This window comes from Babylonia areolata, chromosome 25 (genome assembly GCF_041734735.1).
Source record: "Babylonia areolata isolate BAREFJ2019XMU chromosome 25, ASM4173473v1, whole genome shotgun sequence".
Classification (NCBI taxonomy): Eukaryota; Metazoa; Mollusca; class Gastropoda; order Neogastropoda; family Buccinidae; genus Babylonia; species Babylonia areolata.
Window position 1 is genome coordinate 9595971 of NC_134900.1, and position 17054 is coordinate 9613024.

General features: G+C 48.2%; 1 protein-coding gene across 3 annotated transcripts in view; it reads left to right on the forward strand.

Moving 5' to 3' along the window:
• Window positions 1–17054, forward strand: part of LOC143299406 (uncharacterized) — a 59138-nt gene that overhangs the window by 4628 nt on the left and 37456 nt on the right. For 2 of the 3 annotated variants that reach the window (XM_076612588.1, XM_076612587.1), the window contains exons 2-9: window positions 1977–2323; window positions 4590–5036; window positions 5378–5612; window positions 7433–7653; window positions 9432–9554; window positions 12726–12833; window positions 13961–14686; window positions 15584–15663. In XM_076612588.1, coding sequence (XP_076468703.1) covers window positions 2063–2323; window positions 4590–5036; window positions 5378–5612; window positions 7433–7653; window positions 9432–9554; window positions 12726–12833; window positions 13961–14686; window positions 15584–15663 — 2201 coding nt within the window. In that variant the 5' untranslated portion in view covers window positions 1977–2062. The remainder of the gene's footprint in view (window positions 1–1976; window positions 2324–4589; window positions 5037–5377; window positions 5613–7432; window positions 7654–9431; window positions 9555–12725; window positions 12834–13960; window positions 14687–15583; window positions 15664–17054) is intronic. The other variant, XM_076612589.1, reaches the window with a different exon arrangement.

The following is a 17054-nucleotide window of genomic DNA, read 5'->3' on the forward strand; positions in this document are numbered from 1 at the left end:
TCTCTACATAATTTTGATAGGGACAACGCTTTTGTTTCAATGGGTTCTTTTAAGTGCGCAAAGCTGTACACACAGGATCTCGGTTTATTTTCTCATTGCTTCAATTCAGAATGGTCCTTTTGTTTACCTTGGAATACACCAATTATCATCATCATCATCATCATCATCATCATTATCATCACCATCATCATCAACAACAACGACAAGAGCAGCAGCAGAAAGTAAGCAGTAACAACAACAAGAACGAGATAACAAAAACAACTGTGTTCATGTCTGTTTATATTACTTCCGCTGTATGCTGCATGTGTGTCACATGTCTGTTTAGATGACTTCTGCTGTATGCTGCATGTGTGTCACATGTCTGTTTAGATGACTTCTGCTGTATGCTGCATGTGTGTCACATGTCTGTTTAGATGACTTCTGCTGTATGCTGCATGTGTGTCACATGTCTGTTTAGATGACTTCTGCTGTATGCTGCATGTGTGTCACATGTCTGTTTAGATGACTTCTGCTGTATGCTGCATGTGTGTCACATGTCTGTTTAGATGACTTCTGCTGTATGCTGCATGTGTGTCACATGTCTGTTTAGATGACTTCTGCTGTATGCTGCATGTGTGTCACATGTCTGTTTAGATGACTTCTGCTGTATGCTGCATGTGTGTCACATGTCTGTTTAGATGACTTCTGCTGTATGCTGCATGTGTGTCACATGTCTGTTTAGATGACTTCTGCTGTATGCTGCATGTGTGTCACATGTCTGTTTAGATGACTTCTGTTGTATGCTACATGTGTGTCACATGTCTGTTTAGATGACCTGCTGTATGCTGTATGTGTGTCACATGTCTGTTTAGATGACCTCTGCTGTATGCTGCATCTGTGTCATATGTCTGTTTAGATGACCTGCTGTATGTTACATGTGTATCACATGTCTGTTTAGATGACCTGTTGTATGTTGCATGTGTGTCACATGTCTGTTTAGATGACTTCTGCTGTATGCTACATGTGTGTCACATGTCTGTTTAGATGACTTCTGCTGTATGCTGCATGTGTGTCACATGTCTGTTTAGATGACTTCTGCTGTATGCTTCATGTGTGTCACATGTCTGTACTTCTGCATGTCTTGTAGCTCGCTTTGGAAAAAAACAACCCTGCTGTAATTGATAGTAACTAGTTTGTATCTTATACCCCGTTGGTACAACAGTTGTTTGTTTTTTTTCAAATAGTGTATTATTGAAATATTGATACACATTGTTCTAGTTTGCTTTGTGTTTTATTGTCATATCTTCTGCCCTGATTAGCCTGTATGCCTTCCATGTCATTCACATATGCTCTGTATAGTTTAGCTCGAAGAAACACACTGTATAATCATGTGGAATCTTTAAGGGTTATTTATTATTTAGACTTTTACAGCAGACATGGTCTGGAATGTCACCAACAAGCCATACCCAGCTTAGTTGCGAAACAATGAAGCGAACTGCGCAATAGCCGAGTGGTTAAGGCGTTGGACTTCGAATCCCGGTAATGGTGCCTGGTGGGTAAAGGGTGGGGATTTCCCAAGTGAGCAGACCTGTTAGCGCCTTAACCCCCTTTGTGTTTATACTCAGAAGATCAAACACGCACGTTAAAGATCATGTAATCCATGTCATCGTTCGGTGGGGTTATAGAAAAAAAGAATATACCCAGTGCGCACATCACAAAAACGGAGTATGGCTGCCTACATGGCGGGGTACATGAACACAGCGATCATACATGTAAAATATTACATGTGTGTATGAGTGTGTATGTGTGCTTGACTGAAACCTGATTAAATGACAGGAAACGAATGATGAGCATCCGACAGCTGTCAGTCGGCTCTACCCAGGTAGGCAGCCTGTTGCGCAAATGACTCCGTGTTTGTGAAGCGCTTAGTACTTGGTCTCTGACCGAGGATAGGCGCTGTATAAGTACTGAAATCATCATCATCGTTGGTATTTCAGTTGTTCCAGCGAGCCGTGAAACCCCAACCGTCACTGTCATCACCACGAGTTGACTCCCCTGACGCCGACGTCACGGCTACGTCATCATGAGCGAGGCTGTCGACTGCGTCAGCACGTCTGATGACGTCAGCCTGCCTGCAGTGCCTCGCCTGCCGCTGTCCAGCCTTGGTGACGTCACGGATGACGAGGCCTTGGCCCCCACAGTGTCCGGCGGCCGGACAGGCCGAGAGACGGACAGCAGTGGTCGGAGGGGCAGTGTGGTGACCGGAAGGAAGGTCCGGTCTTTCAGTGTCGCCGACTCAAGGGACGGCGAGTCAGAGCGTTTCCTGCGTCGTCGGAAATCTCGGGTGAACTGAAGTTTGTTGTCTGTGTGTGTTGTTTGTTTGTTTGTGTGGTTTGTTTGTTTGTGTCCGTGTGTCTTTGGTGTTTGTTTTTTTTTTCTTTTTTCTTTCTGTGTCATTTTTTCTTTGTTGTTGTTGTTGCCTTTCTTATTCGTCATATCATGATGATGTCTCTCTGGTCTCTGCCATGGCATTTATCACTTGGTCTGTGTTATCTTCTCTGTCTGTCTGTCTCTTTATCTTTCTGTCCTGTCTGTCAGTCTGTCTGTCTATCTGGCTGGCTGTCTGCCGCCCTCCACAACCCTCTCTCTCTCTCTCTCTCTCTCTCTCTCTCTCTCTCCCTTTAATCCTCAGTCCTTGAGTTATATCGTTGTGAGTTCTGAGTGTCTGGTATCTCCATTCTGTCGCGATCTGTGTTGTGGGGTCTCTGTTGTCACGTCACAGTAATGAAACAGACCTTACAGGTCAGGATGTCAGTCACTGTGATAAAACAGACCTTACAGGTCAGGATGTCAGTCACTGTGATAAAACAGACCTTACAGGTCAGGATGTCAGTCACTGTGATAAAACAGACCTTACAGATCAGGATGTCAGTCACTGTGATAAAACAGACCTTATAGGTCAGGATGTCAGTCACTGTGATAAAACAGACCTTATAGGTCAGGATGTCAGTCACTGTGATAAAACAGACCTTACAGGTCAGGATGTCAGTCAATGTGATAAAACAGACCTTATAGGTCAGGATGTCACGTCACTGTGATAAAACAGACCTTACAGGTCAGGATGTCAGTCACTGTGATAAAACAGACCTTATAGGTCAGGATGTCAGTACTGTGATAAAACAGACCTTACAGGTCAGGATGTCAGTCACTGTGATAAAACAGACCTTATAGGTCAGGATGTCAGACACCATTGTTTATCTAGGTATCGTCCTCCCGGGGCTGCATTACATTTAATCAGCAAAATGATTTACACCAGTTCGGAGATGACAAAGGTCGTTATTGCAATAAGATTGATGCTGCACTGTACATTTAATCAGCAAAATGATTTACACCAGATTCGAAATCACAAAGGTCGTTATTGCAAATAAGATTGATGATGCACTGATCCCGTTTCACTATGGTTCAGCGGTTAAGGTTAACTCACTCAGTACGGCCAGTCCTCTCTTCTCCTCTACACAGACCCCTCGGATGTCCAGTGGGTGTCTGAATGACCCAACCTTTAGCTTCCGTCGTCAGAATTGTAGTATTCTTTGTCAACATTCACCTCTTCAGTGTAAGAGCCTTCGCTTGTTATATTTTGATGGTGGTAATTGGGGAGAAACGCTGTTAACATCGTCTCTTTCGCCGTTTGTATGGAAAGTGTTAAACACACAATCATATGCTGTAGGTTCTTGCCACAGTTTGATTTTGCCACACTTAAAGCAATTACATGCTGTAGGCTTTTGTCACACAGTTACATACCATACATTTTTGTCACACTTAATTACATACTGTAGGTTTTTGTCACACTTAATCAATTACATACTGTAGGTTTTTGTCACACTTAATCAGTTACATACCATACGTTTTTATCACTCTTAATCAATTACATACCATACGTTTTTGTCACACTTAATCAATTAAATACTGTCGGTTTTTGTCACACTTAATCAATTACATACTATACGTTTTTGTCACACTTAATCGATTACATAATATAGGTTTTTGTCACACTTAATCAATTACATACCATACATTTTTGCCACACTTAATCAATTATACTGTAGGTTTTCGCCATATTTAAACAATTACATGCTTTATGTTTTTGTCACACAATTACATACTGTAGGTTTTTGTCACACTTACACAGTTACAAGCTGTAGGTTTTTGTCATATTTAAACAAGCAGTTACATACTGTAGGCTTTGTCACACTTACACAGTTACAAGCTGTAGGTTTTTGTCATATTTAACAAGCAATTACATACTGAAGGCTTTGTCACACGTACACAGTTACAAGCTGTAGGTTTTTGTCATATTTAAACAAGCAATTACATACTGTAGGTTTTTGTCACACTTACACAGTTACAAGCTGTAGGTTTTTGTCATATTTAAACAAGCAGTTACATACTGTAGGCTTTGTCAGGTTTGTCAGTTACATGCTGTGGGTTTTTGCCATACTTAAAACAGTAACATGCTGAAGGTTTTTATCACACACACACACACACACACACACACACACACACACACACACACAAACTCACCTGAGTCGCTCTTATTGCTGTCCCTCCAGGCCATCAAACGATCAGAAAGCCTGGAGTCAGTAGTCACAGGAGGAACCTCTCGCTCCATCCTTAAACGAGGCTCCGTGTTTGACCTCCAAGGTAACGAGGTCAAGGACGCCGCCGTCGCCGCCAGCGGAAGCCAGACGGACCGACCACGCCGTGTTTCCGTGGCCAGAAGAGTGTCGTTCAAGGGCCAGTACTCGGAGCCGCCCAGCCCTGTGGATTTGGAGAAAAGGGGGCGGAGAAAGACGATGTCCTTGGGGTCCTCACCACGTGACCTGTGGTCCCGCGTGGACCCGCTGTTGACTGGGCAGGGGGCGGGGCAAGGGACCAGACACACCCCCGAGCAGGGCAAAGGGGCGGGGCGGAGGACGGAGGGCATGATGCAGGCCCTGAGGACAGACCTGATGAAGGCCTCCAAGCTGAGGGTCATGGACAGGTTGGCGGCCAACACGGTGAGTGTTGGGGTCAGTGTGGTGATGGTGATGGTGATGATGATGATGATATGACAATGGTAATGATAATTTAAAGAATAATCATAATGATGATGATGATGATGATGATGAGACGAAGAAGAAGGATGATGATGATGATGTAAGACTGCATTTACGTAGCGCTTTCAGACCTTTCAAAGTGCTTGACAGTAACACATCAGACACAAAACGCGCGCGCGCGCGCGCGCGTGTGTGTGTGTGTGTGTGTGTGTGTGTGTGTGTGTGAGATTTGGACCCAGGCCCTCACGGACACTTTGTTGAGCAGAGAATCGTCTTGACCACTGTGCCACCTCGCTCCCCAGAACTCTAGCCGTCTGGACGTCCGCAAGGAGAAGAGCTGTGACGAGCTGATGACGTCAGGCCGGCCGAGAGAGGACCGGCCGCTGGTCAAGCGACAGAGCATGCCCTCCCTCACCCGCAAGGACTCCTCCGCCTCCTCCCTGTCAGGCTCCGATGACGTCTTCGTGCGCCGGAAGTTCACCGTGCTGACGTCACTGGAGAAGATGGGAGTCAAGCTGCCCAAACGGAACAGGAAACGTGAGTACATGGACTGGGTACATGAATATTATAGAATGCTGGAGACGTGAGTACATGGACTGGATACGTGAGGATTATAGAATGCTGGAGACGTGAGTACATGGACTGGATACATGAGCATTATAGAATGCTGGAGACGTGAGTACATGGACTGGGTACATGACGATTATAGAATGCTGGAGACGTGAGTACATGGACTGGATACGTGAGGATTATAGAATGCTGGAGACGTGAGTACATGGACTGGATACGTGAGGATTATAGAATGCTGGAGACGTGAGTACATGGACTGGATACGTGAGGATTATAGAATGCTGGAGACGTGAGTACATGGACTGGGTACACGAGGATTATAGAATGCTGGAGACGTGGGTACATGGACTGGATACGTGAGCATTATAGAATGCTGGAGACGTGAGTACATGGACTGGATACACGAGCATTATAGAATGCTGGAGACGTGAGTACATGGACTGGATACACGAGCATTATAGAATGCTGGAGACGTGAGTACATGGACTGGATACACGAGCATTATAGAATGCTGGAGACGTGAGTACATTTGTATTTTTGTATTTGTATTTATCTTTTTATCACAACAGATTTCTCTGTGTGAAATTCGGACTGCTCTCCCCAAGGAGAGAGCGTCGCTACACTACAGCGCCACCCATTTTTTTAAATATTTTTTTCCTGCGTGCAGCTTTATTTGTTTTACTATCGAAGTGGATGTTTCTACAGAATTGTACCAGGAAAAACCCTTTTGTTGCCGTGGGTTCTTTTACGTGCGCTAAGCGCATGCTGCACACAGGACCTCGGTTTATCGTCTCATCCTAATGACTAGCATCCAGACCACCACTCAAGGTCTAGTGGAGGGGGAGAAAATATCGGCGGCTGAGCCGTGATTCGAACCAGCGCGCTCAGATTCTCTCGCTTCCTATGCGGACGCGTTACCTCTAGTCCATCACTCCACAACATGGACTGGATACATGAGCATTATAGAATGCTGTTGACAACGATACTCTTGTGTCCCTGAAAGAGATGTTAAGATGTTACTGTGTTGTGGTGTATGTTGGTAAGGTATTATCTATGTTGAGCGTCTATGGAGTGTGTGATGGTATGTGATGGTGTGTGTGTGTGTGTGTGTGTGTGTGTGTGTGTGTGTGTGTGTTCGTTCACGTAAATTAGTGATAGAATGTTTCACTGGGTGTCTCTGCAGCGTTACGCATGTACACGGCAGATTATCTGAAGACTTTTTTTCGTGATGTACCTCCGTGAGCGCTGGCGGACATCTTGAAAAAAAAATAACGGCTTTGATTATATTTGAATGGCTTAAACCTGGGGAATTATATTTGAATGGTTTAAACCTGAGGGATTATATCTGAATGGTTTAAACCTGGGGGATTATATCTGAATGGTTTAAACCTGGGAGATTTTTGAGAGAGAAGATTGAAGCGTGCGCTAAGTACATGCTTCACACAGGACTTCGGTTTATCGTATCCCCCGAAAGACTGTATTCTACAGACCAACACTCAGGGTCAAGTGGAGGGGGAAGTCAAAATTCTGGTCTGTATATTTGGACTTGAATCAGTGGACAACAGCAACAACAACTACTACTACTACTTCTACTACAACCGCCGCTGTTGCTGCTGTCACTATTGACTCAAACTTGGCAATACATCCATCCCTCTTTCCAGATTATTGTCATTATATTTTACTGTAATTCTGGTGATGATGATGATGATGATGATGACGATGACGAGGGTCATGTCGCCATCATTGTGACGATCCCGATCGTGATGGCCTCACCACACTGTCACCAGACAACAGCAACGTGTCAACGGACGAGTACGAGGTGTTGAAGCGGGCGGGCCGCGAGCAGCGTCACGGCAGCCTGACGTCACGCACCATCCTTTCGCAGTTCCAGCCGGGGAAGAAGAAGGGGGACCCCGTGTCACACTCCCCGGAGCAACCCCCGCTGGACGACGCCACCCGGTCCAAGCTGAAGCACATCTTTGATGCCATCACCAAGGACGATGCTGCTGTGAGTGGATTCCGTCTGTGTGGTGGTGGTGGTGGTGGGGTGGGGATGAGTTGGGGGCGGGGCGTGGGGGGGTCAGTGGATGGGAAGTAGTGGGGGTTGTGGGGTAAGCGGGGTGGAGTAAGGGGTGTGTCCGTGTGGATGGGTGGAGGTGGATGAATAGGTGTGTATATATATATATATATATATATATATATATATATATAAGCACTCACCACCTATAAAGTGCTCCCATAAGGCATGCGTCTCAAACAGCCTCTGACAACCAAGCCCAACTCCTGGCCTGCCCTTGTGGCTTAGCCTCTAAGCCCGGCGGAACTGCTTTATGTGACAGGAGAAGGGACACCTGTCAGTCCGTCCATTGGTCTGTCTCTTTCTGTCCTCCATCTCTTCCACATGTCACATGTCAGTCCGTCCATTGGTCTGTCTCTTTCTGTCCTCCACCTCTTCCACATGTCACATGTCAGTCCGTCCATTGGTCTGTCTCTTTCTGTCCACCTCTTCCACATGTCACATGTCAGTCCGTCCATTGGTCTGTCTCTTTCTGTCCTCCACCTCTTCCACATGTCACATGTCAGTCCGTCCATTGGTCTGTCTCTTTCTGTCCTCCACCTCTTCCACATGTCACATGTCAGTCCGTCCGTTGGTCTGTCTCTTTCTGTCCTCCACCTCTTCCACATGTCACATGTCACTCCGTCCGTTGGTCTGTCTCTGTCCTCCACCCCTTCCACATGTCACATGTCAGTCCGTCCGTTGGTCTGTCTCTTTCTGTCCTCCACCTCTTCCACATGTCACATGTCAGTCCGTCCATTGGTCTGTCTCTTTCTGTCCTCCATCTCTTCCACATGTCACATGTCAGTCCGTCCATTGGTCTGTCTCTTTCTGTCCTCCATCTCTTCCACATGTCACATGTCAGTCCGTCCATTGGTCTGTCTCTGTCCTCCATCTCTTCCACATGTCACATGTCAGTCCGTCCATTGGTCTGTCTCTTTCTGTCCTCCACCCCTTCCACATGTCACATGTCAGTCCGTCCGTTGGTCTGTCTCTGTCCTCCACCTCTTCCACATGTCACATGTCAGTCCGTCCATTGGTCTGTCTCTTTCTGTCCTCCACCCCTTCCACATGTCACATGTCAGTCCGTCCGTTGGTCTGTCTCTGTCCTCCATCTCTTCCACATGTCACATGTCAGTCCGTCCATTGGTCTGTCTCTTTCTGTCCTCCACCTCTTCCACATGTCACATGTCAGTCCGTCCATTGGTCTGTCTCTTTCTGTCCTCCATCTCTTCCACATGTCACATGTCAGTCCGTCCATTGGTCTGTCTCTTTCTGTCCTCCACCCCTTCCACATGTCACATGTACCAACAGCAACAATCTCTGATCCAACTTCTGTCTGTTTATAAAGATAATGTCCAGTCGGATTATCAAAGATGTGTTGTGTTGTATTGTATTGTATTGTTTTATATTCTCTCTCTCTCTCTCTCTCTCTCTCTCTCTCTCTCTCTCTCTCTCTCTCTCTCTCTCTCTCTCTCTCTCTCTCTCTCTCTCTCTCTCTGCCAACATTTTTATATATATTCTACTTCATCGATAAAGTTATACTCTACTTGATGTTCACATGAGGTTAGGACTGTCCTTGTAGCATTAGATCTTGATGATGATGTTGTTTATCCAAAACTAGTTACAACATTATCATTGTCATCTTTATCATTCTGTGATGATGATGATGATGATGATGATGGTGACGGCGATGATGATGATGATAATGTTGATGATGATGACGGTAGGCCAGATCCGCGCGAGGCAGACTGTCGAGTGGCTCAGAAATCAGTGACGTCACGAGCTGGGACAACAGTGACGCCGTGAGTTGGTCTAACAGTGACGTGAGTTGGACTAGTGACGAACGCAAGGTGACGTCATTTTCACAGTGATGGCTTCTGGCTTTGGCTTGCCGGCTTCGTGTGACGCTTTGGCTTCTGTTCCGCTGTCGTTGATTGCTTTAGCGGTTTACTGATTGACTGATTTGATTATTTACCTGTCAGATGGACCAGATTCATGCAGACCACGCACGCACACATGAGTTTCACACACACACACACACACACACACACACACACACACACACACATATATATATACACACACACGCGCGCGCGCGCGCATATATGCACACATACACGCACACATACATGCTGACACACCTCTATTCCTCCTCCACTCACACATACACCCATTCACACTCACGTGCGGGAATAGTGGGGATGGGGTTGTTGGGAGACTGCTTGCGTAGGTGTTTGTATGTGTGCCTTGTTTTCCTGTGTGTTTTTTTGTTTGCATTTTGTTGTAATGGTGGTGGTGGTGGTGGTGATCTCAACGTAGACAAGTACTAACATATTGACGTGAGTGTGTGTAGCTGAGGCGGACAGTGGCTTTGCAGCAGAATCTAGTGCAGTGTACTGCTGACTTGGCGTGGCTTCACCGCTGTGTGTTATTTGTGTGGTGTGTCATGTCTGTGTCCGCTATATCCCGCTAGTGTGTCGTGTTTTCTCTGTGTTGTTTCAATGTCTGTGTCCGCTATATCCCGCTAGTGTGTCGTGTTTTCTACGTGTTGTTTCAATGTCTGTCCGCTATATCCCGCTAGTGTGTCGTGTTTTCTCTGTGTTGTTTCAAAGTCTGTGTCCGCTATATCCCGCTAGTGTGTCGTGTTTTCTACGTGTTGTTTCAATGTCTGTGTCCGCTATATCCCGCTAGTGTGTCGTGTTTTCTACGTGTTGTTTCAATGTCTGTGTCCGCTATATCCCGCTAGTGTGTCATGTTTTCTTTGTGTTGTTTCAATGTCTGTGTCCGCTATATCCCGCTAGTGTGTCATGTTTTCTACGTGTTGTTTCAGTGTCTGTGTCTTCACGTGTTGCTGTTGGCTGGTGCTTGGCAGTTGGAGTGGTTCACATGCTGCTTTTGTGCCATCAGTTTGGCTTCATGGGGGTTGTGTGTGGGGAGTGTAGTTGTGGGGAGTGTTTGTGTGTGTGTGTGGGGGGGGGGGAGTGTGGATGTGGGTGTAGGGAGTGTGTGTGTGAGGAGTGTGTGTATGTGGGGGAGTGTGGGTGTGGGGAGTGTCTGTGTGTGTGTGTGTGTGTGTGGATGTGTGTGGGGAGTGTGTGTGTGGGTGTGAGGAGTGTGGGTGTGTGGGTGTCGGTGTGTGGGTGTGTGGAGTGTGGGTGTGAGGAGTGTGGGTGTGGGGAGTGTGGGGGTGGGTGTGAGGAGGGTGGGTGTGTGGAGTGTGGGTGTGGGGAGTGTGGGTGTGTGGGTGTCGGTGTGTGGGTGTGTGGAGTGTGGGTGTGGGGAGTGTGGGTGTGGGTAGTGTGGGTGTGGGTGTGAGGAGTGTGGGTGTGTGGGTGTGGGTGTGTGGAGTGTGGGTGTGTGGAGTGTGGGTGTGGGGAGTGTGGGTGTGAGGAGTGTGGGTGTGGGTGTGATGAGTGTTGGTGTGTGGAGTGTGGATGTGTGGAGTGTGGGTGTGTGGGTGTGGGTGTGAGGAGTGTGGGTATGGGGAGTGTGGGTGTGGAGAGTGTGGGTGTGAGGAGTGTGGGTGTGTGGAGTGTGGGTGTGGGGAGTGTGGGTGTGGGGAGTGTGGGTGTGAGGAGTGTGGGTGTGGGTGTGATGAGTGTTGGTGTGTGGAGTGTGGGTGTGTGGAGTGTGGGTGTGTGGGTGTGGGTGTGAGGAGTGTGGGTGTGGGGAGTGTGGGTGTGGTGAGTGTGGGTGTGTGGCTGTGTCTGTGGTCATTAGTTTTAAAAGTGTCTGTGGTCGTTTGTTTTGTTTTGTTTTTATAGAATTTCTGTGCATATCATTATGCCTGCAAAATACCTAGCTGAAGTACACCCTGTTGTGGAAAGGAAGGATGTTGAGTCAGGGAGCTTGACTTCAACGCTTTTTATTTTGATGCTCTTTTGTACACACGGTGAATCAAGTTCGTGTTGCTACAGTTGTCCTATAAAGTTGATGTATAATCGATGAAAGGCAGAACATGTGCATAGAAGGAAAAAAAAACTTTCGTGAACGGAAGTGAAAGAAGACAAAAGATGAAGCATAAATTCCAACTACTATTCTAAAATTTCTTCTTCTTCTTCTTCTTCTTCTTCTGCGTTCGTGGGCTGCAACTCCCACGTTCACTCGTATGCACACGAGTGGGCCTTTACGTGTATGACCGTTTTTACCCCGCCATGTAGGCAGCCATACTCCGTTTTCGGGGGTGTGCATGCTGGGTATGTTCTTGTTTCCATAACCCACCGAACGCTGACATGGATTACAAGATCTTTAACGTGCGTATTTGATCTTCTGCTTGCGTATACACACGAAGGGGGTTCAGGCACTAGCAGGTCTGCACATATGTTGACCTGGGAGATCGTAAAAATCTCCACCCTTTACCCACCAGGCGCCGTCACTGTGATTCGAACCTGGGACCCTCAGATTGACAGTCCAACGCTTTAACCACTCGGCTATTGCGCCCGTCTAAGATACCAAAAGAACTGAAGAGGTAGAGTCACACATTGTTATGGGTGTCTATACTGACAAACATCTTTCTTGGACTGAACATACAACATGTACAGGAAAAACGGTCTCTCCAGCAAATACTTAAGTCAACGAAAATATCGAGAAAAAAAGATCCTTTAGAATGTGTGCTTACACCTGTTCTCGCTAGTTTTTTGCTGAGTGGCCAAAAAGTGTATGTTGTTTAGTGATGATTTATATTTTGTCTTCATGAACGTAATTGAAATTGTCATTCAACTAGGTCTGCTGAGCATGCATGCAAAAGGACGAGATTATTTCTTTTACGTTGTCAATATAAGTGTAATGGTATATCAGTTTTGTTTGTGTATATTTATTCGTCATCCTAATTGTCCAGTTATCTATACGTTTCATTATTTATTTCATGATTTGTTTCTTTGACTTTTCAGTTTTAAAACCGTTTCCAATTGTTATTGTGTTTAACTGATTAAAAGTGTTGGAAAGGAAAGAACCTTTTCACAATGGATACAGTGTACAGTAATCAGTGTATACAGCAATGTCCTGCTGGCTCCACTCCACAGATACGGACACTGCCTAGTCTTCAGGGCAAACAGCGGAACTCCCTCATAGACAAAGACCTCACCGGCACTACCGCTAATGTCTTCATTGCCAGACTGCGCAGGCGTAAGGTACGTCCCCCCCCCCCCCTCTGTGTGTGTGTGTGTGTGTGTGTGTGTGTGTGTGTGTTGGTTATCACATTCATCAATATAGTAATGACTGTGCCCCACCCCCACACCATAATGATCCTGATCCATGATCCTGATCCATGATCCTGTCCTGTTTCAGTCTCTCTACCCTCCAGCCCCCACCAGGTTTATAATGATCCTGATCCATGATCCTGTCCTGTCTCTCTACCACCCACCCCCACCAGGTTTATAATGATCCTGATCCATGATCCTGTCCTGTTTCACAGTCTCTCTACCCCCCCCACCCCCCACCAGGTTTATAATGATCCTGATCCATGATCCTGTCCTGTCTCTCTACCCCCCCCCCCCCCCCCCCATCCCCCCCCCCCCCCCATCAGGTTTATAATGATCCTGATCCATGATCCTGTCCTGTCTCTCTACCCCCCACCCACCACCAGGTTTATGATGATCCTGAATTTTGTTTTGCTTTTTTGTGCGTGGTTTCATGTAACTTTGCATGCGCGTCTTATAAACCTTGTTCCGGTTAAATTGACATAAAAATTGATTCTGATTCTGATTCTGATTCACACACACACACACACACACACACACACACACACACACACACACACACACACACACACACACACACAGAGAGAGAGAGAGAGAGAGAGAGAGGGAGAGAGAGCTATTCATACCACTAGAAGTCTCTTTTTGTGACCACTTCCAACGTCCTGGGTTTGGCGAAACAAGATACTGCCCCCCCCTCCCCCCACCTCTTTCCTACCCCTAGGCAGGTGTTTGTGAAGTACATGTGTGTGGAGGGAAACCTGATAGTCTGTTATCTGTTCCCTGTGTGCTACAGCATAATGTGTGTTGTTAATGGTGGAGTGTGGGGTAGTTTATCAATACACAATACTGACAGGTAACATCAATCTTTGTTGACTCCAGTATAATGTAGTGTGTGCATTCTGTCCTCTTTATCGTCTCTTTTCATTGTTCGTCGTACCATCTGAAATGCTGGCTCTCCAACACGCTGAGCAGTGTTTGCTGTCTGTGTTTCTGGTGTGTGTGTGTGTGTGTGTGTGCAGCTGTGAAGCTCACTATTACTGAATCATTTTGTCTCACAGACAAGGGCACGCGCACACGGCACTGAACGACTAACACCTGCACGTGCACATTTCAGCCAATCACAGCGCGCCCTCTCTCCCCGGCAGGCTGACCACCAGGGCTCTGTTTTCACCAAAACTAACACGAACGATACCAAACATGGCAGTATACCATGTTCCTCGAGTTCTAGACCAACAGACCCCCACCACCCCGCCCTCCCCCCGCCCCGCCCTGAGAGGGGTGGTGTGGCCGTGGAGGGCAGCAGAGGGGCAGAGAACCCTCACCCCCCAGGCCAAGGAACTGCCGCCAGAACTCACGTCTCTCCGATCACCGACGGCCCACAGTTCGGCCAGGGCACGAGGGCGGGTCGTGGGGCCCCCTGGTGGTCATCCCGAGGTGCTGAGGACTGTGACGTCCTGCCCCCCTCACCGCCACACCCCTCTCCCTCCCTGCCCTCCTCCCTCCCCCACCACCACCACCAGCACCACCACCACATGCAGGGAGGACAGGGTTATCACGTGCTGACGACCAGGACACAGACACAGCGAGCCCTGACAAAGTTGAGGACGGTGCTGGGCCTTCGCCGGATTGGAGCCTCGGGGAGGACAGGTGCTGGGGGAGGGGGGTGGGGGAGGGTGGCCCGGGGTGACGTCAGCAGGCCCGACAAGGTGGCGCTGGCCGTGGCGTCGTGTGGCGCCGTGATGCTGGCCCGGTCCCGTCTGGCGGAGAGGCGTCGGCTGTGGAAGGTGGTGGGGAGGGAGGGGCGGGGGATGCGGGGGGTGGGGTGGGGGGCTGCTGGGTGGAGGGGTGCGGAGGTGGTGGGGATGAGGGGGGGGGGGTAGTAATGTCCTTCATGGATTGGTTGATTAGTGGAGTGAGTGAGTGAGTGTGTGTGTCCCTCGTGGATTAGTTGATTAGCTGGAGTGAGTGTTTCTCCCTCGTGGATTGTTTGACTGTCTGAATGAGTGAGTGTTTGTCCCTCGTGGATTGGTTGACTGTCTGAGTGAGTGAGTGTTTGTCCCTCATGGATTGGTTGACTGTCTGAGTGAGTGAGTGTTTGTCCCTCATGGATTGGTTGACTGTCTGAGTGAGTGTGTGTGTGTGTCCCTCGTGGATTGGTTGACTGTCTGAGTGAGTGTGTGTGTGTCCTTTGTCGATTGGTTGACTGTCTGAGTGAGTAAGAATGTGTGTCCCTCATTGATTGGTTGACTGTCTGACTGAGTAAGAATGTGTGTCTCTCATTGATTGGTTGACTGTCTGACTGACTGAGTGAGTGTGTGTCCCTCATTGATTGGTTGACTGTCTGACTGAGTGAGTGTGTGTCCCTCATTGATTGGTTGACTGTCTGACTGAGTGAGTGAGTGTGTGTCTCTCATTGATTGGTTGACTGTCTGACTGAGTGAGTGAGTGTGTGTCCCTCATTGATTGGTTGATTATCGGAGTGACTGTGCGTGTGTGTGTGTGTGTGTGTGTGTGTGTGTGTGTGTGTGTGTGTGTGTGTGACTTATGGACTGGTTGATTAGTTAATGGGTTGAATGATTTTTTTTTCTGATTGTGTGTTCCACTACTTGCACGCACTTTAACTAACTGAACTCTCAACGATTAACATCATCATCGTCATCACGTGACCCTGTGTCTTTCAGAAACGGAGCAGCAACAGATTCCGGAATCTGGCCAAGTTCATCTGTCTGCTGCTGCGGGCCTGGCGCGTGCACTCCCTGGCGTGAGTAGTCCAGGAGTAGCCCCCTCAGTAGTTCCGCTGTGATAGCGTGAGTAGTCCAGAAGTAGCTCCCTCCAGTAGTTCCGCTGTGTAGCGTGAGTAGTCCAGGACTAGCTCCCTCAGTAGTTCCGCTGTGTAGCGTGAGTAGTCCAGGAGTAGCTCCCTCAGTAGTTCCGCTGTGTAGCGTGAGTAGTCCGGAAGTAGCTCCCTCAGTAGTTCCGCTGTGTAGCGTGAGTAGTCCAGGACTAGCTCCCTCAGTAGTTCCGCTGTGTAGCGTGAGTAGTCCAGGAGTAGCTCCCTCAGTAGTTCCGCTGTGTAGCGTGAGTTGTGCAGAAGTAGCTCCCTCAGTAGTTCCTCTGTGTAGCGTGAGTTGTGCAGAAGTAGCTCCCTCAGTATCTCTGCTGTGTAGCGTGAGTTGTCCAGAAGTAGCTCCCTCAGTAGTTCCGCTGTGTAGCGTGAGTTGTCCAGAAGTAGCTCCCTCAGTAGTTCCGCTGTGTAGCGTGAGTAGTCCAGAAGTATCTCCCTCAGTAGTTCCGCTGTGTAGCGTGAGTAGTCCAGAAGTAGCTCCCTCAGTAGTTCCGCTGTGTAGCGTGAGTAGTCCAGAAGTAGCTCCCTCAGTAGTTCCGCTGTGTAGCGTGAGTTGTGCAGAAGTAGCTCCCTCAGTAGTTCCGCTGTGTAGCGTGAGTAGTCCGGAAGTAGCTCCCTCAGTAGTTCCGCTGTGTAGCGTGAGTTGTGCAGAAGTAGCTCCCTCAGTAGTTCCGCTGTGTAGCGTGAGTAGTCCAGAAGTAGCTCCCTCAGTAGTTCCGCTGTGTAGCGTGAGTTGTGCAGAAGTAGCTCCCTCAGTAGTTCCGCTGTGTAGCGTGAGTAGTCCAGAAGTAGCTCCCTCAGTAGTTCCGCTGTGTAGCGTGAGTAGTCCAGAAGTAGCTCCCTCCAGTAGTTCCGCTGTGTAGCGTGAGTAGTCCAGAAGTAGCTCCCTCAGTAGTTCCGCTGTGTAGCGTGAGTAGTCCAGGAGTAGCTCCCTCAGTAGTTCCGCTGTGTAGCGTGAGTAGTCCAGGACTAGCTCCCTCAGTAGTTCCGCTGTGTAGCGTGAGTAGTCCAGGACTAGCTCCCTCAGTAGTTACGCTGTGTAGCGTGAGTAGTCCAGGAGTAGCTCCCTCAGTAGTTGCGCTGTGTAGCGTGAGTAGTCCAGGAGTAGCTCCCTCAGTAGTTCCGCTGTGTAGCGTGAGTAGTCCAGGACTAGCTCCCTCCAGTAGTTCCGCTGTGTAGCGTGAGTAGCCCAGGACTAGCTCCCTCAGTAGTTCCGCTGTGTAGCGTGAGTAGTCCAGGAGTAGCTCCCTCAGTAGTTCCGCTGTGTAGCGTGAGTAGTCCAGGAGTAGCTCCCTCAGTAGTTCCGC